Below are 23,687 nucleotides of genomic sequence, written 5' to 3'. Positions count from 1 at the left end.
TTACATACCCGTGGGCCTGCGGTACCATGCGCAATCGGACCAGCTCCAGCTCACACTTGCAATTTCAAAGGTCCACCGAGGTACCTACCGACCGACACAAGCAACGGTAGCCGCATTTCAGGGCTGGGGCCACTGAACGACCGGTCACTCAATCGTCCCGCCCGAGCTACGGATACCTTGTCTTCATGAGCTTCTTGCGACTTTGCACATTCAAAACCCGTGATACACAATAATACCGATAACCAGCGACTACCCCGACGACCTCGAATACGATCGGATCCGACACCGCGTTCCCGAGAGATTGAAACGATTCCCAATCTACATACCCTACGCATCCCCACGGCATGCGCCCGTAAACCACCATTCACCCATCCCTTTCCGCTTCGTCTCGCCGCCGACTATCGACAGCAACACCGAAAGACCCGGCGCAAACACGGCCACCTCCCCCGCGCGCCCGCCGCGGCCGACCCCCTAGCCCAACATGGTCGTCTACTCCTTCTACATCTTCGACCGCCACACAGAATGCATCTACTCAAAAACCTGGCTCCCTGCCGAACGGCCCCCTTCCCAACAACCTCCCTCCTCCGCCGGCACAGGCGCCGCACCACCACCACCGCCATCCCAGCAGCTCGGCCGCCGCAGCCAAGTTAACTCGGCCAAGGACGACGCCAAACTCATATTCGGCACGGTATTCTCCCTCCGCAACATGGTCCGCAAGCTCGGCGGGGACGACGACGCCTTCATCAGCTACCGCACCTCGGCCTACAAGCTCCACTACTACGAGACGCCCTCCAACCTGCGCTTCGTCATGCTCACTGATACGGCGACGCTGAGTATGCGGAATGTGCTGCATCAGATTTATATTAACCTCTGGGTTGAATACGGTATGTTCTGTTGTCCCTTCGCCAAGGACGGAATGTTTCTCTTTTTGGGAATGAACGATGGATGTACTGACCTTTCATAGTCGTGAAGAACCCCTTGGCACCGGCCGAACACAAGGACGGCGAAGGCGTCAAGAACGAGCTTTTCGAACTGGGTCTGGATCAATTCGTCAGGGGCCTGATGTGAAGGAGCCGTTTGCCGTTCAGGAGCAGGAAAAAGACATACAAACCAAAGACCAACACGCGTGAACGGCTCTCATTCTGGGAAACCTTCCCCAGTGAGAATCAATTATCGGGGACGAGAAAGTGCCAGGCGGTCAACATAGTTCAAACGTCTCGAGACAAAGTATTTGCCTCACACCGAGAACGTATGTTGAAAAAAAAAGAGCCCCTTACAGCCATAGACCAAAAAGGACGTCCTGGGATGACCGGGCGACCCCTCCACAACAACGACGAAAGAGCCAGGAGAAACGCGAATCGGGCGAAAATAGATCAAAGGAACGGATGGAGCTGCCCGTCTCTTATTCTAGGTTAGCCCCAGTGTTGTTGGTACAGATTCGAGATGGACCATCCATCTCTTGACCATAGATGATACAATGATACCTATATTTCCAGCTCCTCGTTTGGCTTTACCTTACCCATTCATCGACTTTATACCCCGTTAATATCATTATAAACGTCATAGCTCAGCTCACACAGCCCGGATTCAATGTCAATCGAGATCTGGGCCACAGATTTATATGTATATCTTGCTCCATCTTGCGTGGAAGGCTACTTGGTGTCCACCGCCCTCCCCCACGCACTCTCAAAGCTGGACTGCGGATTCACCATCACAAGGCTCTCCTCTCCGGTCCCCTGCGTTGTGCCCTGCGTCTGACTGGGGAATGTCGCAGCAGTACCCTGGCTGGCGCGGGGCAACTCGCTGGCCCTCACATCAACGGCGCTCGCCATAATGCCCTCGTCGTCGTGGTGAATCTCGTTCTCCCAGTTGCTCGAGTACACCACGGCAGCGAAACCCTCGAGGTCAGCGACCTGCTCCATCTCCTGCAGGTACTCGTTCGGCATGCCGTTGCCGATGATGTGTGCCTGTCTCGTGAGGACCGAGAGGATCTTGGGCAGCAGCACCACCACCTGCGATGTGCGGGGCTCCGACTCGGCGAGGTCTGGCTTGTCAAAGGCCGCCGATGAGAGCTTCTTGTCCACGAGCAGGGAGAAGCCCGCATCGAGGATGAGCGTGAGCACGTGTGTGAAGGAAGGCGACTCGATGAGGTCCGACGTCTCGTCGAGCAGTCTTCTCACGGCGGGCGATGACGACGGCGAAGACTGGGACGTGTTGCTCTCGGACAGCATCACAGTGCTCTCCTCCAGAATCCCCGACTCGCGGAGGACGTGATCCTCCTTGTCCCGCGGCGGGAGGAGGTAGGGCAGCCACTTTGCGGCCCTGCGCTCCTCGGGCGTGGCGCCCTCGACAGCCTTGCGCACCGCGAGCGTCAGCTCCGAGAACTGCTCAAAGCTGAGCAGGTCGCGCGGGCTCAGGTGGCCAAAGACCTGGCGGACGGCGGCCTCGACACGCTGGCCGAGCTCCTTCCACCCCTCGTTCAGGAGCCACCAGCTAAAGGTTAGGTAGCGGCGGTTCGTCTCAAAGTCGTTGCCGTAGGGCTGGTCGAGGCCGTCGTCGTCGTTATTCTCCAGACTGATAGTTGCTTGAGCGGCGCCGGTCGCCAGAGATATGACGCTCGAGAGATAGCTGCGGCGGCCGAGGAGGTTGAGTTGGACTCTTGTCAGCATCGTCAGCAATGCGAGTGTGTATAGCAGCGTGAAGGCTCGCGTTATGGCTGGGATGTCAATGTCAGCACCTTTCCCCCTCTGTTTATCTTTTCTATCGCATCAGACGTGCGTCACTCACAGCTGATGGTCAAATCATCCCACAATTGCCTCTTTGACTTCCGACTCTTCTGCGTCGGCGCCGCTCCGCCTTCCTGTTGCGCACCTTCAGCGGCCCCTCCAGCGGCGGCCGACGTCGGGGCCGGCACTGTGATTTGGCTCGCGTGCACGCCGCTCTCGCTCTGCACGCTGCTACTGACCATGCTCCGGCCGTCATCCTCGGTCATAGTGGTATCTGCGATACTGGGCGGGCTGCCGCTGCTGCTCTTCAGGCTCTTGGTCTGGCCCTTCATCTTCTGGATCTCGTAGGTGATCTTCTCCGTGTTCATGGCCTCGAGGATGTTCGTCGTCGCTGAAGGCAGAAGCGCGAGCACGGTGAAGGTGCAGTCTTCTTGGTTTTGCTCGAATCGGCGACGGAGACTGCATTGGTGATAGTGTCAGTCCAGAAAGGGGAGGGAATTATGGAAGCTATGGGGGAAGATCAAGGAATGCCAGCTTACTTTTCCTTTGCGATGCGGTCGCTGCTCATGCGCTCGCGCGCATCGTTGATCTTGCCCATGACATACTGCGTGACGACGTAGCCCGCGCCGACGACACCCACGCTGACGGCGAGGGGCGTCCTATTCCGGCGGAACCATCGCCGAGTAGCTTCCAACATGGTTCGGTCTGACGCGGCGAGCGAAAGAATGTCCGAGGGGTCGGTCTGTTTCTTGATGGAAAGGTGAGGTACGGTAATGGTAGAGGGGGGCAAAGGAGGGAAAAGACAAGAAGGATTGAAGTTAGACAAGGAATAAGAAAATAGTTAAAGAACCCCGATTGAAGCTTTCGAACACGGTCAGAGAATCATAAAGGCGGCCGTTTTGCATGAGGAATCATATGAAAAAGAAGATGGGGAGATTTTTTGTCTATTAAACCCCCCCCAAAATTGGCTATCTGGGCGAGCTCTAGGAAGGCTGGTCGGCACGTAATGATAAGTTGGAGCAATTAAGCACACCAGCAGAGAGGAGCTCGCGCCTGACTGCCAGTGACTGGCTGCTGCTCTTTGCGAGTCGTGAACCGTGATTACCTCGGCCCAGCCACACCCACGTTCCCGCGTCATCTCAATTACCTTACCTTAATGCCCGTGTTCTCAACTTCTTCCCCCAACAGCTGTGGCTGAAGTGCCGGTACCGCAACCGCCGCCGCATCGAGTGCTTCCCGGCTGTACCTTACCATACCTTGTATCTGTACTCCGTACGGAGCACGGGGTACTTCGTACATCGCTGCCCGCCTTTGCTGCCCACCACAAACGACTACCCACCTCACCTCACAGTCCAAGGTACCTTATGGGATGCGAAGATACGGCTACTGCACAGGGCTACAGACATTCTGCTCCTCATGACCCAGCTCGGGGAAGTACCTTTCCCAACCTGGAAGAAGGCAGAGTACCCCTGCTACCGATGTACCGTCCCCCCCACCCCGCCTCTCTCCCTTCCCTCCCTGGGCCAGTGGGCAATCAATACCTACTGCGGGAGTGACTCCCCGCTCTCTTTCTGCCCGCCCGCCCCCTTATCGGCGCGGCGCATTAGTGCTGGGCTGAAGTGCGAGTGTGAGGTGCCCCTCAGTACATCTGACACCTTTCTTTGGGCCATTCCCTCACCTTACCTCAGGCAGAGGGAGAGTATCTACCCGTCTCTCTCTCTCTCTAACGCCAACCGCACCCGTCTATCTGACAACCAACTCACTGAGAAAAATACCATAATCAAGAAAAGGCACGATGCAGCAGAGCAGCGCGCCAGAGTTCATTCTCGAGGCCTTTGCGGACCCGGCCTCCGTGAGGGACGTCGTCAAAGGTACCTACCAGTCTTTCCCCCCCCTCTCCCATCCCCCCGTCCTCTTTCCCATAGGTAGCCCGCAGTCGGGCGCCCCGCCAGACGTCATATCCGCCTCAAAACGAACGACAACGCCTTCCGAACCTCTCAGCCTCGCGATGCGACGACCGCCTGTCTTGCCTCTACCTTGCCTCCCAAAAACCCCCGCCAACATCCCTAACAACCAAAGACCCCAAAACTCATGAACACAAGCCCATTCCCCACAGTGACCCTTAGACTTGAGAATACAAATGCTAACAGAACCTCACCACCATGACACAGGAATCCTCCACACAATCTTCTTCCACCGCTTCTTCCCCGCCGTCGTCCCCTACACCCGCGAAGTCCTAGACCTGACCCTCCCCTACGTCGACGACGTCGAGCTCGAGACCATGATCGAACAGCGCGCCACCGCCCTCGTCCGCCAGCTCGACGCGGAGCGCTCCTCGTCCGGCTCCGGCGGCAGCGGCGGGGGGCGCGGCCAGCTCACCGTCCAGTTCTTTGAGAAGAAGCGCCGCAAGGCCTGGCTCATGCGCGGCGACGAGGAGGTCTGCTGGGAGTGCTGGACCGTCAAGGTCACGGTCGCGGAGCCCAGGACGGAGACTGGTTGGTTCCTCCCTTTTCCCCTTGAGGCACCTAAGATGGGGGGTGTCATCGTGATGCGGAAACCAGGAATAACGAAGGCTGACCGTTGGGGGGTGCGTAACTCTCACTATAAATAGAGCGAGCCAAAGTCCGAAAAGCCATGGAGACGACGCTCATGACGACCGTCATGAAGGTTATCACCTTTGTAAACGCGCACAAGGACCATATCCCTCCGATAACGACACAGGGGTCGAACCCGTTTCCCTATCAGATCAACATTAACCAAAAGGAGTCGGGCTGGGCTACGAGGATGGGTATTTACTGATCTTTTTTCTGCGAATTTCTGTGTGTGCGAGCGACGACACGACGACACTGTGAAACTGTAATGAGATGTTTGACAAGATGATTTTTTGGTTGATTTTTGAATCGTTTCTTTTTTGGGACGACAAACATTCAACGAACCCCAGGATGAACGATGGGTGACGCTGCTGGCAGATATCGTAGAAGTACACACACACACATTCCGGCGTTTCAGGGACAAGCCATGATTCACGAGGTATAGATCATGTGGGACATTGGGGAATTTAGAGCAAGACAATATGATACCCGTTCTTGAGTTCATTAACCAAAGATTACAAGGTCACGCACGTGACGATGTCTAGCTTCATGGATGACCTATGACGAATTTACCAAAATTCAGGTACATATTCTACTTGTACGTCTTGGGACAGGCGCATCATAGCAAGGTCGATGTCGAGAGTCATGCCGACTTGAACATACACCACAGTGTCCATGGGACTCTGTGAAGTGCATGTTACCAAATAAAAGACTCATGTACTGAGTAGCCTCATGCATGGGGTAAAGGCATTCATCCCGTACGATCATGACGACAGTTGCACCGTCAATGATAACACCAACAACGTTTATGAGGAGGCTCTCTGTTTAGTGCGTGTTTCCATAGAATTGATCACTACCAGTGTGCTTAGCAAAGGAGCGAAGCTAATACGCTACGCATCCAACCCGGATTTTCCTACACAGCAAAGAAGAAAAACAAAATAGCCATTCCGGCCAAACAGCAATAGAACAAAAAAGCAAGAAGCAAGTGTCCGGCCGAACCTAACCTGGTCCAAGGCCGACGAAAGCAATAAACGCGCAAAAAATCTCATGTTTCCCTCCGTTTCTCTCTCAAGAATGATGATGTCCCTTCGCTTTCCCCCTTTGCCCACCGGAGAAAAAAAGAGAGCCAAGACATTATATGTGCACTGCTTCGTCATTATCATAAAGCAAACAATCATGGACAAGAGAATTGTGAAAGCCTCGAAGCCCGAATCAGACATTAGTCTTTAAAATCAGCCCAAAGTTTTTTGTGTTTCCCCCGCGCGCTCCATTATCGTGTGAAGTGTGTCGAAACAGGCCCTGAATGCCTGAATGCATCGGGACGTCATGCCAGTAAGTGTGTTCATACATCGTAACGGTCGTCATCGTCTCTCATTGGATGAGATTAGAATTGCGTGGTGTAGCTCCGTCCAAAAGCAGGCTTGCTGGGCTTGGAGCCGGAAGCCTTGGGTTGGGAGCCAGACCCAATCTTCTCAAAGCCCTGCAGGATGTCGAGACCCGAGTACTCGGTGGTCTCCTCCGACATGAAGTCCGTTGTGTCGAAAGAGAATGAAGGCCAGTCGCCCTCAGCCGCTACCTCGTAAAACGAACTAGTTATCTTGGTCGGCGAGGGGAATCTCCACTGCACAGCGGCATCGTTGTTGGCCTTGATAGGGGAAGACAGGCCGTCAAAGACCTTGCTGGGGGTCTCCCACATGGCGGAAGGTTGTGCGGGTGCTTTCAAGAAGGGCGTTGAGAGAACCGACTTGTTGCCGTTACCCGAGTCATGAGTATCGGCCAAGGCATTGGCAGAGTGAGTGCGCTCCAGACGCGGTCGCTTTCCGCCGGACTTTTTGGAGGGAGACTCTTGAGGTGCGCCGTCAAAGAAGTCGTTGTCCATGTCTTGGAAGATGTCAAAGTCACCAGCGGTCATCAGATTGTAATTATAGACGCTCTCGTCCAAGTTGAAAGCGGGGCTCCACGGCGCGTTGCCGTCACCGGTGCCGACCATCTTGCGGATCGGAGACTGCAGCATCTGGCGGACATTTTCGCGGTGCTGGCGAAGGTTGGTGTTGGGCGAGGCAGACGGCGGGGCCTTGGTAGGCGGCTTCAGTTTCATGGCTGGCGTGAGCGGTGGCAGCATCTGCCCTTGCTGGCGGAGCGGCGATGAGGACGGTGGGGCAAACGCGTTATACGATCGACCCTTGCTAGGGCTATCGTAAGACGACGCGCGCAAGCGAGCAATCTCATCCTCGGCCCTGCCAGCGCGACTGCGCTTGCGAGGACGATCAGCCTCCGAGGTAAGAATTCCAGTCTTTTGCGGGCGCAGAGCAGATGATTCAAGAGACGAGATGTAACCGCTGTCGTCCATGGACGCGAATTTTCTCTTGTGAGATCTAGTGATCGACGACATAGGTCCGCGGCCAGGCGGAGGAGGCGTACGGCTGCGGGGCTCCATGTGTCGCGGAATTGGCGGTGAAGAATGCATCGTAGGCGGCAGAGGAGAGCATTCTTGGTCCAGCTTATCTTGTCCGTCTTCCGGTGCGGCCGAGTCCGAGACAGGAATGGTGGCATCGGATGAAAACTCAACGGCAACGGTGGCCTGGGAAGTAGGCAGGGGCGGGAGCGTCGTCGCATGCCTGATCGGCGCAGGAGGCGGAAGGGTCGGCTCCTGAATCGGCATGTTGGCCGGCCTCGAGGGTTCCATACGGGTTGACATGACAGGCACGTTTTCGGCGGTCGTCGCCGTCTTTCTTGCCGGCTTGTCCTTCATGAATTGTTGCTCCATGCCCTCCTGGATCGTCCAATAGTTACCCTTGCCCGGATCGTCCTTTGGTCGCTCTACCTTGATGAAGGCCTTGTGAAGGCTGAGATTGTGCCGAATGCTGTTCTGCCATCCCGATTCCTCCGCCTTGTAAAACGAGTACGTGTCCGAGATCCACTTGTAAATTTGTGCGAGGGTCAGGCGTCGTAGTGGTGATCGGAGGATGGCCATTCCGATCAAAGTCGCGTAGCTGTGGCCTGGTTTCGTCCCATCGTCGACAATCGGAGGGAAAGAATCATGGGGTGGAAGGCCCGACTCGTCGGCCTTGACCTTCTTCAGAGGTCGTGATTCCTTGATCGGCGCAGCCTCCATCAATGTGCGCTTTCCGGGTCCTTTGTGCATGTAGAACTGATCGAAGTTGATTGTGGGCGGCGCAGGATACAACTGCGGGTGTATGTTTTCCTTCCCGAAGCCGGCGGCCAAATCCACGGAAGGAGGCTTCTGTGCGACGGTCTTGAATTTGGATAAGTAGGGCTTCTTATGTAGCGAATCGGTGTTCTGAAGATTCGCTGATGGTGGCGCCATTGGCACCATGTTTAACTTGCTGCCCTGAGACTTTAACGGGGCATGATGCGATTTGATGTTGCCTGATGATGCTTTCAGAGGCGAGTGTCTATCGGATGCGAGCATCGGAGGGTTGAGTACAACGTTGTTGTTACTTGTTGCGCCAAGCGGCCTCCTTGGTGGCTTGGAGGCGACAGGCATAGGTGCGTGGTTGATCATTGTTGTCGAGTTCTCGAAAAAGTCGTCTTGGTAGATTTGCAAAGGCTCGTGAGAGCCGGTATAGCGCGTGGGTTTGGCCATGTCGGCCGATAGTAGTTGATGGATGTCGTCTCCAAACCTGCGTCAAGTGCGTTCGCGGCAAGTAGTGGGCTGTGTGAGGAAGGGCATGTCAGCGAGCCGCAACGGCATAAGGTTAGATAAGTAGTTGACGGTGTGGTCTTGACTCTGTCAACCTGACAGGGCCCGGCTTCCAAGGTTCTTGAACCCGAACGGGGTTTTGCATGATTGAAGGGAGGAGAAAGAGAGAGGAGACTCAAGGCTCACCTAGGTCGGGTCTAGACTCTGGAAATGAGTTGTGGGTCGTGAATGCAAGGGGGCCTTTTGGCGGTCAAATTGTAAGTTTAGCGACGGGATCGCTGGATCGACACGATGCGATCAGGCAAGCGATGGCGATATTCTGCGAAGAAGTGGTGCCCGACAGACGACGTTGAAGAGCGACGACGATGCTAATGCGAAGTCGATAATGCGCGATGGGGTAGGAAAGTGTGCGTGTGCGTGTGAGAGAGTTGAGAGGAGAGTCAGCAGGCGCGAGGGTGAGGGTGAGATATGGCTTATGGCTGCAGAAAGGTGAAAAGAAAAGAGGGGATATCAGGCACGATACCACGCGAGGGAGAGAGGGTAGGTAAGATGTAATAGGCGAGCCAGCGGTAGTAGTGGTGGTGGTAGTGGAAGTAGTAGGTCAGTGAGGAGGTGGGAGTCGGCGGCAGAAGGATGGATTGATGGATTGATTTCAGCCAAGGCGAGTGGAGAGGACCGGGATGTCTTTGAAGAGGTGGGCGGCCAGCTCAGCAAGCCCAGAGATGTCCGGTGGGGCCTCTGGAGCACGGGAGGAATGGGCGATTGGACGAGAGGAGCGTGGGCTGTGACACGACCGACCAGGCTAGGGTACGCCGAAGTGGCAGCAAGGGTGTGTAGTGTTAAAGGACCTCCGTAGTTTGGTTAGCTGCAGGGAGTGTAATGGAGTAGGTGTGTGTGGTGTGCGCGAATGTGAGTGTGAGTGCAAGTATGAGTGTGCGTGTGCTTGATATCGTCCGGGGTTCGATGGCATAGGCACAGGCACAGAAGGTAGCAGCATGAGCAGCCTGCATGGATGATGGGTGGTGTAAAAGTGTGAAAATGGTGGAGGAGGATCATGGATGTTGGCGATGATGGGATGCACGGCAACGTCGACCGTTTGCTGGAACACGCCGTCCCGAAAAAAAAGGTCGAAGTTGGAAGCCAACCGTCGCCGAGCGGGAGAGCGATCAGAAAGAAAGTGCGCACACTTGGCAAGAGACCTGAAGTAGTGAAGTCTGTGGTGTATCCGTTGATACTATTACTGTGTACTCCGTAAGGTAGTATACATAGAAAGCTGCTCGCATCCGGGGTCGGTGCCCTGGGCTGTAAACCGTTTGGTTTCTGTCAGGCGCCGAGGATGAGGATTTGCGTTTGTGTCTTTGCGCGTTTGCTTGGGCCGCCGTCGAAAGAAAAGAGAGGGACAGCCAGCCCGGTCGGTTGAAGTCGAACAGACTTTCTCTCGGCTCCAGTTCAGGTCGAACGAAGTCTGAAGAGAACCGACTGAGGAAACGAAGAAGAAGAACAAGAAGCTCAGGGCTCTCCCGGGGCCAGGCCTGTCAGACTCAGTTCCAGTGGGGAGGAGGGGGGGGAAGGGTGTCCGCGCGGGTTACGTCCGGCAGACAGAGAGGATCCCAGTCTTCCCAGAGCCTACTGCGTAGCGACTAGTGACGACGTTTGTACGAAATGTGAATGGGCGAAAGCTGGCGACAGGACGGGAAGGCTATGCTATGCACGTACTGTATGCAAGCAGGTTTTGCAGTTCATGCGAGAGTCCGTGGTGGGCCGCCGACGGGCTCTACAAAGTACGATGTACTGCGTAGGTACGGGACTCCTCTTTTTGCGCTGTCTTCCAACAGAAATGTGTCAATGTGCGCGCGTCTACCACCAAAAAAGGTTGAATTTCCACTGCATGTGCACCAATATCCAGTGACCACTGCACCACCCCCAAGGTCCCCTACTTCCCAGCACGCCACAGGGATGGATGCTGTAGATAACAGCTAGAGTCTCTAGATGCAGCTTGACGGGCAGCGAATGGTGTTGCATGCAGGGCTCTGCCTGGGAAATATCTGTGGATGCTGTGGGCAATGGTGCAAACTGTGATATCGCTCCATCCACCGTCGTCGACTTCGTCCTTGATGGTGTTGCGACTGTCTCGAGACTACCAAGGTGTCAAAGGAAGCCCAGGCCGAAGATGGTCGAGTCCAGCTGGTAGCGCAGGGTCGAGTAAAGAGACCATGGGGTTGCCTTTTCTTCCTCTGGCAATGGCCGAAATGCTAGTCTCCCTCACGGTTGTGGCTTGTTCAGCTAAGCGCTCGTTTGCCGTCAATTGGCTGATCTGATCTGATCTGCAGCCGTGATGAAATGGGGCTTCCTATCTAAGACTCAAGAGGAGAGAGAAAGAGGCGAAAAATAAAAATGGCTGCGGCTGCTATTGTGTGCGAGCCTGTGAGGGCTCAAAAAGAGGTCGCTGTCTCGGTCTGCGACGGCTCTGCGTCTTCTCTGTGGTGCCCTCGTCTGGTCTTGTTGAATGGCCTCTTCTTGTCGCTGGCTGCTGGGATTGATTGGGTCGAAGGGTTCGAGGCACAGGTCATGGATGATGGAATGAAGTCGGCGCGTAGCCGACGCGTCTCACCGATTCGGGAAGAAAACAACAAACGCGTCCGTTCCCGGCCAATCAAAAGAGCCACATCACATGACTGTGCTCACGATTGGCTGCTGTGCCCCCATCCGATGAAACTGGGTCATCCCAACTCATGTGCCCATCAGGAGCCATCACGGAAAGGAAATCACGGATAACCGCTGAAAAAAGGCTGGACGACATCTTTTTTCTTTTTGTCAGACTGACACCACTTAACAGAATTTCATATCCCCCCCCCATCTGAGTCTTTTTTTAATGGCTTAGGGTGTCTTGCAACGATTGTCCCCGCTGTGAAACTGAGACCGAGTCCTATGTACCAAGACCCCCTCCCTAATGCTGGCCAGATCGTCAGGTACGGAATGTGACGGGCGTCTCACTTTACCTCCCGATGATATAAGACGAGAGAGACGATTTGCGCGCGTCCATTCCGCTTGTCCTCATCTCTCGCCTCGTGCTCTGCGTTTTCACCCTCTCGGACGGCTAGACGGGTCTTTCTGGGCCGAGCATGACCAACCTGTCCGTGCCTGGAGAGGATCCCATCAGCATGATCAAATTCTCGTCAATGCTTCCTTCCATCATCCCAGCTGTTTGATTCCCAACCAGAGAACAGACTTCTAGAACTGGACTAGATGGGGCGCTTTCCAAGTAGGGTACCCATGGGATTCTAGGTGAAAAATGACTAAAAACTGCTCGAGCCTCGGCGCAGGGAGCACTCCGGAGCGCCTATGGCCGGCCGTGAAGAGACTAACAGCAGCTGCACGGATATACGTTGGGAAACCTTGGAAGGCTAATATTGTCATGGATGAGCGGTGTCGAATGGGTCTTTGCCCTCTGCGGAAAGGCGACGACAGCCGCGGTGTTGCATTGGAGCGAGCCTGACGAATAAGCATGCCATCTCTAAATGGGCGACGTTCAACGAACGTTTGGTGGACGCCGGGACGGGTGGCAGCCCGGTGTGAGAGTTTGCGAGTGTCACTGTTCGCCTCAACCCGGGCATGTCTATCAATCACAGGTGAACGGAGACAGCCATTGATGATGGAGAGAGACTCTGGAACTCTGTTGTACATAAAGGCAACGTCCAGGCCGTGGCGCCAATTGCGACAAGACTGCTACGACATGTGTCTCTCCACCGGGCCCGAAACTTGAGTGTTAAGAAGCCCAGCGCGGCCAGGTACGGGGAAAGGGTCTCGGAAAGCAAGACAACATCTCATCATCGGCACTCCTTACTGTCAGGCACAGGACCACGGGAGCCACTGGGGCTTACAAGTTGGAAAGGCATCTGACACTAGTCATGATACCTGTGACCCGTTCGCTTCAATTCTCTCTGTAAAGTTGCCTTGGGGCCCATTAGTCCATGACCGCTGCTACGTGCTCCCACACGTGCTTGACGGGATAGAGATATGAAGGTGAGACTCATGCAGTCAAGCTACCGTATCCGTAGGCGAGCACAGTCAGCTAAGGTAGGTAGGTACCTGAGTCTTCACGCACGACCCGAATGACCCGTCCGATAATACGAAATACCGAGAGCGGGAAACTCCTCTCCCGGGCTCTTTCCCCTCCATCCGTGACATCATCCCTTCTCGCTACCGCCAGCAATCAGGTACTGTGGTACTCGTGGTACCTACTGTCCAATCCCTTCGGACATGTTTTCTGGGCTGCTCTTTCCAGAAATCTCGTGTCTCCGTCAGTGCCCGGACGTGGCCCCAGCTCTCGATCCCCAATCAAACCGTTTCCACCTCGAACCGTCTCATTGGTTCCTCTGGCTGACAATGTTTCAACCAGAATTGGGACCAACTTCCCAACTTCTTGCCTGGTCCTGCCCGCAGTGCCCGTTCCTGCCATCAGGTTCCACCGGGTCTCGAAGCCACTTGCCAGTTCAAGAAGTACGTACCCCTCACCTAGGTAGTGTACGTACTACGTAGAAAGGTAGGTAGTACGTACCGCGTACCTGACCTAGGTGCTTGCAAGTTGCAACTGCCAACTACCAACTGCAATGGAAGTGGGAATGCGTGCAACTCGCCAGTTGCAAGTGCAAGCAATGGGGAAGAGCAGACACGCCGGGCTCAGCTTGTGTGGTGCAGACCAAGCAGGGTTCTGGGAAGCAATTTCTCTGTTTCCTGCCGCTGCACCTCTCACCACTCATTCTTCCCATTCCCCCATTCCCCCATTCCCCCATTCTCTCATTCACAAATCACCATTCACCGCTCGCGCTGTCAGTGGTCACTGACGTACCTTATCGCTCCGACCTCCGGTACCTGACGGGCGTCCTCTCCCATGTGAACATGCCCTCCCAATTCTGCGCAATCCATTCACAAACGAAGAGGGGGTCACCAGGTACCGTACCTATCTTGGCTTTTCCACTGCCAGGTTCAGCCCAGTCGTTGCACCCTGTCAGTCGATCTTCGCATAAGATGCAAATCTTCCCTACGGGAGATATCCCATCTCGCACATCATTGACAACGCATCTAGCTCGCCCCGAACTCTGACTCTTCGCTTTCCCCATCTCGGCATGTTTCCCACCTCGTGCTCAACTGACACTTGGGCAGAAAAGAAAAAAAAAAAAAGAGAGACCTTCTCTGTGAGAAAAAAGCCATCGAGATCCCCACGGAATCCGCTCCGACGATCAATTTTTCAACCTCACTTCCCTGACGATATGGAGTAATTCATGGACAAAAAACATCAGAGACACATGGCAGCAATGCGACAGAGTTTTCGTCATTCTCTGACCACTCTTTTCTCTTCGTCTCCCTCAGTCTCGTGTGTTTCCCGGCCTGGGCACAACTGCCAACTCACGCCCGTTGGATGTTTGATGAGACTCTCGTCTGTCCGTTTCAATGCACAAACGCTCGCGGCGGACCACAACCCGCGCGCCGCTGCATCGCACTACTGTACTCCGTACCAATACCCCTCCCTTTCTTCCTCTCCATCCGTACGAATACTCCGTACGTTCCTCTCCATCTTTTCCTTCTCACAGACTGTCACTCTCATTCTGGGACCCCCGGAGCCTCTATCCCTGCCTCCTTGATATTAATAGCGCTGCTTTCGATATACCCGCTCAAAGTGCCGGCCGTTCTCCCATTCTCATTCCCATCCCATCTCTGATTCAGTACCTGCCTTGTCCGGCGTGTCGTCTCTAGCGTGACGATACTCCATAGTCCATACTCCGTACCCAGGGGAGAGGACCGCCGCATATGCCAACCTGCGGTCTGCTCTGCCTTACCTTATCATCTCCAAGCAACTCGTCTTTCCAACCCCAGCTTCATCCCCCCATGTCAGGCCACGAAAGGAGCCCCATATCACCAGATAACCCTACGGGCTGCACTCCGTAGTCCAGAAAAACCAAGGCAGCCGAGGAAAGCTTTGGGCGCATTTCAGCCCACGCGCACCGTCGCCGTCCGTCCGTTTACCGATCCCACGTCGAGTCTGTGATCCTCAGCACCCTAGAAAGAAGCATTGACGACCAAGAAGTCGGCCGACTCTAGAATCTCGATGCCCAATTGCCGCCAACAATGCCCTCTCATTCCCGTCTTCCCAACAATGGACAACGCATTTGCCATCTCATTTACTTTCTTCCCCATGGCCCATCCGTCCGCCTCGGTTTCGATTTCTTCTTTCACTAGTATTGAAAAAAAAAAGTTTGCCTCTACGTGCGAAAGCTGGTTTGGAAAACGGGTCCCTCGGCTCTGTTGTCTAAGTCTAGCAAGTTTTATTCGTAAAGATCAGACCGGCCGGCAGACCCTCATTCATGGAAAAGCAAGCATGAAGCATAGGCCAACGTCCGATCTCCGGCCCATTATCTAGGACCTTTCAGGCCATTCATCGCATCCTACTTCCTCCCTCGCATCAGCCATGTCGTAAGACGCAGGTGAAAACCCTCGGCCTTTCGATGTTGGGACTATCTACCTCAGGACGCTCCAGAAATATCGCATCCCGCTTCCTTCGAAAGTATTCGGCGCCCTTTTCCAAACGCCACCCCGGAGCCCAATCGGCCCTCTCAAACTGTAACACACAGACTCGGAGGACCGAGACACGATCTTCCCGAGTCTCAACAGCACACAAGTCTGCCTTTTCCCCTTCCCCTTGTCCTTCCGTGCCTTCCATGGCCGTTTCCAAACTTTCCATGAGATAAAAAAAAAAAAAAAAAGTCCGGTGGCTGGGAGGATTTCCAGGGTAGCTCTAAACTGGGGTTCATCCTTTCCCACCTCACGAGCACCTCATCCGTGCATATGTTTCATCGAGGTCGTAGTGCTGCACTGCTGTTCCTCTGACCGTGACAGCCTGGGTCCGGGGCCCACGACGAGAAAGATACCAAAATGCTGCTGCAGGGCACGTCCCTCTCCACAGCATATCCTGCAGAGACTCTACCTCCGACGTGGGCTCAACATCTCAACTTTACGGATGCTCGTTCTACCACGAAATGTGCCTTGCAGATCTAAGAAACGTCCCCTCAATGTGGGTGAAGCTCGAACAGTCGAGGAGGGGGAAGGGGGGAAACAGGACCCGTAGATCCACCCCCTCCTTCTTCATGTCGTTCCTGTCCCAAGCTTCCTAGCCGAGTGCAACCGTATTCCAACCTTGAACGTTGAACGTCTTTTTGATAGCTCTCTTACTCAGCCTCCTGTGGCTACATCTCAGCAGCAGCTCTCCTCCATGGTAAGGTGGCGAGGTATCTCACCAGCTCGCTCTATGTCTCCATCCTTCTCCCAGCTACGAAAGACTAGGACGATCGACCTGCATATCTAGCCCATCACCAGAGCGTTTCCTCTTCACTGTGGTGCCCATCCTCTGCCGTCAGTTGGCCTCGCGCCTACACTAGTCTATAGTCTAGACAAACTAGAATACCGCAGTACGATACAAAGCAGCAAGGCTCCCGAGAAAGCCGGGACAGAGACGGAGAGAGGGGGGCCACCTAGTTTGCAGCGGAGAAAGATTACCTGCAGACTGCAGTAGACTGCTCATGTCGTAATTGTGTTGCACATGAAAAAGGAACCTGCAGTAGTGTACGAAGTAAAAGCGAGATATCGCAGCTACGCCAGCCACCTTTTCCCCCAGCGCCGCATTATATGGCGCAAACCGTTTGATTTCCCCCCTCCCCCCCTCTTTCTCATGGCCCTCCTACCTTCCAAGGATCTAAGAACTATCAGATGAAAGACTGCATGTCAATAAACAACACAAGTCCTCCGACGCGTTCAGTAAAATCGCGTATGGCTCAAACATGCATGTATGGTATGGTAAAGAGAAATACTACTGCAAAATCGATGCCCGGCATCCATCTCCACGAACCCGCCGAATCTAAGTAAAAGCCGTCACCATTCGAGCAGATCTTCATCATTCAAACCTGCCCGTTATGGACCGAGAGATGCACATAATCCAGCGCCAGACTAAATACATGCACTTCCTAGGACTTTTGCCAAGCTTCAAACAAACCCCATCATGGGATCTTCGCAAAAGCAAGACAGTTGATCCTCGTGAGCCTTATCCTACGTGCCCTACGTAACTCCAGACTTTGCCCACCTTTGCCACGCTTGCCACGCTTGCCCACTATACAAACACAAAGAATGGAAGAACTCTTCTGAACTTGAATCACCCCTCCCAAGCAAAATATGTAGCCCTCCTCACCCCAAGATATGAAGGTAAGCTGAGCAAACTAAACGTGGTCATAGTCATGGTCATAGTTCGGAAATCCGCACTTAGGAAAAAAAAAATCAATTCGGAAAAGGGACTCATACAGCAGCACCGACGCCATCGCCGCCGCACCGGCAACTCTCCCTGCGGAGAGACGATCCTTCCAAGCAAACACACAAACTCGATCGGGCGTCAGAATAGAAGAAGCACTAGAAATAACTAACGCCACTCTCTCCCAGCAAGAAGGGGGGAAAAAAAAGAGAGACACACTGAGCACTCAAGGCGCCTACGACACTCAACGCACGCACGCAACGCATGGCCCTTATACACACACCAGAGCTAACGCAGCTCCGCGCCGGACCACGCAGCTCAGATTCTTTGTTTGACACGACGGACTGATCAGCCAGCCGGCCGGGCGGCGAAGAGGGTCAGGTCACGGGCCAAGTTGGAAAGAGAACCGTCTGACGAGCATGAGAGGATAAAGAAACGAAAACTCGGGGGTTTGCATTACTACCTGGCTGGGTTATAACATCTGTCTGATAGTGGGAACAATACCTACTACAAGCCTCCAAACCCCTCCCTCCCTCTCTTAGCTAAAGAAAAAAGGTCTTGCCACATGTGAACTGAATCCTACTTCCAACCAATCCTGAGAGCTATGTGAGCTACCTGGGCAGAGCTTTCTCTCTCACTGTCTCATTCAATGCCCTTCCCCGTGACATTCTTCGCCTGCCTCCGCAGCCAACCACAACCAGCACGGACTGTAGATACTAGCATCTAGCATTTAATCCAAAACGCGGCCTGCAGTAGCGGCGCCGCTCTTATCGCGCGTCTCGGTCTTCTTTAGGGCCCTACCAAGCTGAATCTCCCCGAGAAGACCCGCGGGTCGCCCGCCTGCCGGGGGGCCTGACGGTGCGTCACCCGCTGGTGGTGGAGGAGGCGGTGGCGGTGGAGCTCCCATGCCTGGAGGGGGAGGAGGCGGCGGCGGCGGGCCACCCGGTGCGGGCGATGCCGGCATCGGTGGCGGGGGAGGAGCCGAAGGAGCCTCGGGCGCTGGGCCTGGCGGAGGAGGAGGAGCACCGCTGGCTGGCATGGGCGGCGGGGGAGGAGGGAACGCAGGTGAGGCGTCGCTGCCCATAGCCGGGCTGACAGGGTTCGATGTCGGCTTGTCTCCGGTAGCTGAAAGTGGTCGCGGGGGGCCCATGGTTCCGAACAAGATGGAAGCCAAGGCCGCAGCGCTACTGCCGCCGGGACGGTCATCATCGTCGGAATCTTCGTCATCCTCCTTATCCGTGCCCCAGTCATCGTCCTCATCAGGGCGCTTACGGGAGAATGGCCCAGAGGGAGGCGGGGGAGAGGCAGCCGCGGGAGCTGCCTTGCTTTCTTGCGCCATGCGGTGGAAGGGGTTAGTAGACTGCGCAGCCGCCGGGGGTGGGGGAGGGGCAGCGGCAGGTGCAGAGGGCTCACTCGGGGCCGAGGTGGACTCGGATGAGTGAGAGAGCATGCGGTGGTACGGGTTGCGGCTCTCGTTCTCGGTGGGAGGGCTGGTGACCACTGTTGGGATGGCGGGAGGCGGGGAAGGCTGCTTCTCGAGCTCTTGACTGCTGATCTGGCTGCCGCCTTGAGTAGGGGTAGATGCCTGAGGCGTAATTTGAGAAGGGCCATCCTCGTCATCCGATGAGCTATCATCATCGTCGTTCATAGCCTCAAGCTGGCGTTGGAGTTCCAACTCGCGCTGACGGGCAGCTTCAATCTCGGCTCTCTGTGCTGCCAACTTGGCCTCCTTCTCCTTTTGCTCGGCGAGGGCGGCCTTCTTCTTGCGCTTCTCCTCCTCCTTCTTGAGCTTGCCCTGCTTGACTTGCTCCTCGAGTGCCTTGAGACGAGCTGCAGCAGATTGTCGCTCGGTTTCGAGATCGTCTTGCTGCTCTCTGGCGCTCGCCCTGTGTGTTCGTTAGCACATATCCGTCTTCGGTCTTTTCACAGTAAACTTACTCCAACTCTCTGGTGGCCCGCTGTTGCTCCTCGTGTTCCTTAGCGAGACGCTCTTCTTCGGCCTGCTTGGCCGCTTGCTCTTCCTCTGCCTTCCGAGAGGCATCTCTCTCGGCAGCGTCACTCTTGGCGGCCTTCCTCGACGGCGGCGGGGGAGGCTTCTTGGCAGCGGGTGCCGGAGCGCCGGTTTCTTCGGCGAGCCGGGCCTGACGTTCAGCTTCGCGGCGCTCATCCTCCTCCTCGGCCTGGCGCAGCTTAGCAGCACGTTCGGCTCTCTCTCGCTCCATTCTCTGGGCAGCCGTCTCACCAGGCTTAGTAGGAGCCTTAATGCCCAGGGCAGCAAGTCTCTCAGCCATACGCTGCTCAGCCTGCTGTTTGATAAAAGCAGCACGCTCCTCGGGGGTCTTGTAAGAAGAGTACGAGCCTCCAGGAGTAGTGGTACGCGAGGGAGGGGCAGGGCTCTCATGCCGGACGGCGGGACTGGCCGCAGCAGGTTCCCTAGAGGATGCACGCGCGGCCGAAGGCGAAGAGGAGGAAGTAGGACGTCGGTCCTGGGCCCGAACACGCGCAGCACGGCTAGATCGCTGAAGATCAAAGATAAAATCTCTGACTTCGTCCTCGACGCCCAGAGCGTCCTCCCAGCGTCGCTTCTCGTGTTCGTTGGAGGCCGTGGTGGTACCTTCTTTCAAGCTGTCTTCAATGCCGCGAGCAAAGTCACGCACAGAGTCTTCCACGTCTCTGACCATGCTCTCGTTGTTCTCCTTCTCGGTTTTGATCTTATGGTTCTCCTCCTCAAGACGCTTGGGACCTTCGTCATCAAAGCTCGACTCGACCTTCTTGCCCGTCAAGGCTGCAGTACGCTGCTGCATCATCGCCTTGGCCCGGGCCTTCAGTCTGTCAGACTCTGTTACGGCACCGCCAGGACCCGTGCCGACAATGGCAGCGGCACTGTTGGGGTGAGCCTTTGCGTCCTTGAGCCTGAACAGTTCGAGTCTCGCATCTGCGATAGCCTTTTCGGTCTTGCGAACGGCAGAGGCCAATTCGGGGACCTTGTCTGTAAGGGTCTGGAGCTGTCGCTTCAAGGATCGTCTCTCGGCTTCCGAATCTCCCGTCGAGAGCGCAGCATCCGGGTTTGCGTCAATGTCGTCCTGGATGCGACGAATACGGCGGTACAGCTCCTCGGCCTCCCGACGGTCACGTCTGTCAAGCAAATCGTCCTCCTCCAAATTCTTCTCGTCAGCAAAATCCATGGCGTCGAGGAGGACTTCCTTCTCCCGGATCTTCTTCCTCAACTGATCAAGTCCAAGGTCATCGTATGCGGTAGAGGATGGCGACTCGGGGCGGGGCGAGTTGTTGCCGACGCGGCGACGAGCGCTAGACCTATATCCGACCTGCTCATCGTTGTTCTTGAAGACTGTGGCATCCTTACGCCCACCGCTCTGGCCGCCAGGGGTGCCTCTCAACGAGTGAGTCTTCATGTAACTAACACCGGTCTTTTGAGGAAGCAGAGCGGCACCAGACTTGGAACGGAACTCTGATTCCTGGCTCAACATGGACCGGATGGTGCCGATAGATTCATTGAAGTTTCTTGTCGAGGGAGGAACGAGCTCTGGCGGCAGCTGGTTCGGCAAAGGATAGCCGTTGAGCTTCCTGTAAATCAAATGCATGGCAACTGCGAATTCGTCGAGGTTCAGGCGACCCTTATTACCATTGTCAGCAAGGGTCCAGACACGCTCGAGATCCGGCTTCTCGAGACCACTCTGTCCAAAGATTTCAATGGCAACGTCTCCGCCAATGAAGCCCTTGTGAAGTCCATCCCAAGCCTTGAAGAGGGCATCGTAGCGTTGCTTCTCCTCCTTGGTAATGGCCCAAGGAATGACAGCATTGCCCTGCAGACCCTGCGTAGTGAAGCTTCCCTGCTCACGGCCTTGCTGAGGCATCATTCTCGCTTGAAGAGCATCGATGTTAGGCAGACCTGTGGAAGGTGCGTTGACAAGACCCCATTGGCCGGGGCGGCCGGTAGGTTGCGCGTTCAGAGGCGCAGCCATTGGACCTCTGCCCGGCGTGAGGCTGTTGCCATATCCGGTAGGCATGGGCGGCATTGGCGGTCGTGGCCCGTTGTATCCAGTAGGTTGCGGGTTCATTCCGGTGGGTTGCGCATTGATGCCAGGGAATCCGGTCTGCTGAGATTGCAGGCCTTGCGCTTGCCCAAAGCCCTGCGCTTGCTGCCCAGGGAAGCCAGTCATTTGTGCTTGCAACAGCTGGGAGTTTGACGTTTGAGGCTGAGGCTGGTGAATCGTGGGTTCGGTGCTTGACCTGCCGGTAGCAGTGCTGCCGGGTGTGTCTCGGCCGGCGTCCTCGGCAATGCTGAAGTTGATAATGTCGACAACGCTGGATACCTCATTCTTGATGTTCTCGGGCAATGTTGAAGGTATGGACTTTCCAGTGAGCTTCAAGTTGCACAAATACATTGCTAGAGCGAATTCGGGGAAATGAAGCTCTCCAGAGCGTGTCGTGTCGGCAAGAGTCCTGTATATGTCCCATTAGTACGTTGTGATACGACTGTTCTACTAGAGAGTACTGACCAAATGTGTGAGAGCGAATCGCCATCCAAACGTGACCGCATCAACAGGTCTCTCGCCTTATCTCCAGACATTGTTGTTGCCTGGCCTTCACCAACCGCAGATTTGAAGAGAGTCTCGAACTTGGACTGATCCGGGGCTGTAATGAAGGACAATCGGATGTTCGGAATCTTGTTGGCAGACTTGGGGCGTCGACCAGCTGGCTTCGGTGTGCCTCCGGTTCGGAAAGAAGCAGCCATCTGGCTGAAGCCCGTAGCTTGGGGTTTGATAGGGGTCGGAGCAGCCGTCTGCTGCTGGCTCTGGAAGCCAGTAGGCTGAGGTTGCTGGGCCTGCGGGAAGCCAGTCTGCTGAGGCTGTTGCTGTTGAGCGAAGCCGGTCTGCTGAGGTTGCTGGGCCTGCGGGAAGCCAGTCTGTTGAGGTTGCTGCTGTTGAGCAAAGCCAGTCGGCTGTGGCTGCTGTTGCTGCTGCTGGCCCGGAAATCCGGTCTGCTGAGGCTGTTGCTGCTGGAATTGCGACTGGTACTGCGCGGGGATCGATGGCATCGGGGGAGCGCCGGTCTGGAAGCTCTGCTGAGGCTGGGCCTGGCCGGGGAAGCCGGTGAACTGGGGCTGGAGCTGTTGCGGAGCTTGCTGCTGCTGAGGTTGCTGTTGCTGCTGCATCCCCGGGTAGCCGGTGAACTGCTGCTGCAAAGGCGCCTGACCGAAGCCCGTGGGCTGAGGAGCAAAAGGACTCGGCTGTTGCTGCTGCTGCTGTCCCGGCTGCTGGCCGAAAGAGCTCCCGCCATATTGCTGCGCGCCGGGCCGGTGGCTGTTGCCGCCTAGAAAGGCGTTCGAGTTTGAGTACATGATGGTCGGGGGGCGGCGCCGACGAAGAGGTCGGGCTTCGAAAAGAAAGAGGGTGCGAGAGAGGGATGGAGGGACTCCTGATGGAACGGTTAGGAGACCAGACGATAAGGGGATTGGGATCAGATGGACGAACCTCACGAGCGGAGAATCTCCGTCGATCAAGATAATTGAGTACTATCCAATTCCTCTTTGTGGAATTGAAGTAAGCAGGTAGCGGAGGCGAAAGAGGCCAGAGGAAACAAGAAAGTTGTGGCCGGAGTTGATGGCAACGCTGATGACGAAGCGCTCACAAGTGTCCAGCTTGACACGGAGGTTTCAGTAGGAAGGTGCGGCGGCTTGGACGGGGGGCCAGTAAGGTGAAGTGGTTGGTTTGCCCAGTTGGAACCTGGCAAGCCTGGCAGCCCAGAGCGGACAGGGATCTGTCAGTGTCCAAATGTGGCTTGGGCTAGAAGTGGGTCTCTTCTTGCAGAACATTACGTGATGCCGCATGGCCTGGAACCGCGTATTGCAGCAAGTCATGAGGGTGCATATCTTCTTAGCCGAGCGCCATCTCCTGCTTCTAAATGCTGTGCCCAAATGCCGAATCTGGGCTGGGGCGGTTATCAAATGGTCTTTATCACGCCGGTCTGTTTTGTATCTTTAGGGAGGCGATAGGTTACCGTCACATAAGGTAACAAGTCTCTTAATGGGAAGGTAAGTGCAAGGTACCTATCTCGGTTCGAATCGGCATGGTGAGCCCAACCTCGCTTCTTACTTCCATTCGCTTAAACGTACGCTCGGTCCTCGTTAAACGCATCGAAGCTTTCGCAGGAGCGCGCCGTCTAAGTCCATTCTTCAAGGTCGTCGTCCATGGGGAGCACCATCCAAAACCACAACGTCCATGTCACTCAAACTGTCAAGTGTGCTCTGCCACATTCCATCCTCTTATAAAACGGGACTTATCAGCACTGTCTCTATGCCAAGAAGAGGAGCACATAATAGCCACAGCTTTTGCCCCATAATATGTTCTCCCTCCTCGTGTCTGGCCCCCCGCATCTGCAGCATCAGAGTT

At 55.4% G+C, this 23,687-nt stretch overlaps 7 protein-coding genes across 7 annotated transcripts; 3 read left to right on the top strand and 4 right to left on the bottom strand.

The window, feature by feature from the left end:
• The first annotated feature begins 72 nt into the window (after nt 1-72).
• Nucleotides 73-1,160, top strand: BDP55DRAFT_291933 (sybindin-like family protein). The gene is made up of 2 exons (XM_060566551.1): nt 73-884; nt 965-1,160. The coding sequence occupies exons 1-2, from the start codon at nt 482-484 to the stop codon at nt 1,066-1,068; spliced, it is 507 nt and encodes a 168-aa protein (XP_060425519.1). The 5' UTR covers nt 73-481; the 3' UTR covers nt 1,069-1,160.
• Nucleotides 1,161-1,652: 492 nt separating this feature from the next.
• Nucleotides 1,653-4,025, bottom strand: BDP55DRAFT_635766 (peroxin-3; the record flags this gene model as incomplete). Its single annotated transcript, XM_060572813.1, has 4 exons — nt 1,653-2,716; nt 2,788-3,185; nt 3,266-3,474; nt 3,879-4,025. 4 exons carry the CDS (start codon nt 4,023-4,025, stop codon nt 1,653-1,655), a joined length of 1,818 nt encoding a protein of 605 aa, XP_060425518.1.
• A 496-nt stretch (nt 4,026-4,521) lies between these two features.
• BDP55DRAFT_696773 (autophagy-related protein) lies at nt 4,522-5,525 on the top strand (the record flags this gene model as incomplete). The annotated part of the gene is made up of 3 exons (XM_060577608.1): nt 4,522-4,597; nt 4,898-5,221; nt 5,338-5,525. 3 exons carry the CDS (start codon nt 4,522-4,524, stop codon nt 5,523-5,525), a joined length of 588 nt encoding a protein of 195 aa, XP_060425517.1.
• Nucleotides 5,526-6,014: 489 nt separating this feature from the next.
• On the bottom strand, nt 6,015-6,619 carry BDP55DRAFT_291669 (uncharacterized protein). Its single transcript, XM_060566549.1, has one exon. The coding sequence runs from the start codon at nt 6,535-6,537 to the stop codon at nt 6,208-6,210; it is 330 nt and encodes a 109-aa protein (XP_060425516.1). The 5' UTR covers nt 6,538-6,619; the 3' UTR covers nt 6,015-6,207.
• An 82-nt stretch (nt 6,620-6,701) lies between these two features.
• BDP55DRAFT_732190 (fork head domain-containing protein) lies at nt 6,702-8,924 on the bottom strand (the record flags this gene model as incomplete). Its single annotated transcript, XM_060579914.1, has 1 exon — nt 6,702-8,924. One exon carries the CDS (start codon nt 8,922-8,924, stop codon nt 6,702-6,704), a length of 2,223 nt encoding a protein of 740 aa, XP_060425515.1.
• Nucleotides 8,925-11,375: 2,451 nt separating this feature from the next.
• BDP55DRAFT_635763 (uncharacterized protein) lies at nt 11,376-11,756 on the top strand (the record flags this gene model as incomplete). The annotated part of the gene is made up of 1 exon (XM_060572812.1): nt 11,376-11,756. The coding sequence occupies one exon, from the start codon at nt 11,376-11,378 to the stop codon at nt 11,754-11,756; it is 381 nt and encodes a 126-aa protein (XP_060425514.1).
• Nucleotides 11,757-17,725: 5,969 nt separating this feature from the next.
• Nucleotides 17,726-22,807, bottom strand: BDP55DRAFT_291674 (uncharacterized protein). The gene is made up of 4 exons (XM_060566550.1): nt 22,770-22,807; nt 21,795-22,713; nt 19,213-21,738; nt 17,726-19,160 (listed from the first exon to the last, which is right to left on the bottom strand). Exons 2-4 carry the CDS (start codon nt 22,634-22,636, stop codon nt 18,005-18,007), a joined length of 4,524 nt encoding a protein of 1,507 aa, XP_060425513.1. The 5' UTR covers nt 22,637-22,713; nt 22,770-22,807; the 3' UTR covers nt 17,726-18,004.
• Nucleotides 22,808-23,687: the final 880 nt, after the last annotated feature.

The sequence above is a fragment of the Colletotrichum godetiae genome (assembly GCF_030913485.1).
Source record: "Colletotrichum godetiae strain CBS 193.32 chromosome Unknown BDP55scaffold_46, whole genome shotgun sequence".
Lineage (NCBI taxonomy): Eukaryota > Fungi > Ascomycota > Sordariomycetes > Glomerellales > Glomerellaceae > Colletotrichum > Colletotrichum godetiae.
The sequence above is the reverse complement of the archived record's forward strand: the minus strand, read 5'-3'. Positions and strand labels throughout refer to the sequence as shown.

What these genes read in the sequence shown, in the direction of transcription:
- BDP55DRAFT_291933 (XM_060566551.1), top strand. Translation starts at nt 482, where the DNA reads ATGGTCGTCTACTCCTTCTACATCTTCGACCGCCACACAGAATGCATC. An exon ending in TAACCTCTGGGTTGAATACG is followed by an intron (nt 885 to 964) that starts GTATGTTCTGTT and finishes GACCTTTCATAG; the next exon opens with TCGTGAAGAACCCCTTGGCA.
- BDP55DRAFT_291669 (XM_060566549.1), bottom strand. Translation starts at nt 6,537, where the DNA reads ATGTCTGATTCGGGCTTCGAGGCTTTCACAATTCTCTTGTCCATGATT.
- BDP55DRAFT_291674 (XM_060566550.1), bottom strand. Translation starts at nt 22,636, where the DNA reads ATGTACTCAAACTCGAACGCCTTTCTAGGCGGCAACAGCCACCGGCCC. An exon ending in GATTCGCTCTCACACATTTG is followed by an intron (nt 21,739 to 21,794) that starts GTCAGTACTCTC and finishes GGACATATACAG; the next exon opens with GACTCTTGCCGACACGACAC. An exon ending in CGGGCCACCAGAGAGTTGGA is followed by an intron (nt 19,161 to 19,212) that starts GTAAGTTTACTG and finishes ACGAACACACAG; the next exon opens with GGCGAGCGCCAGAGAGCAGC.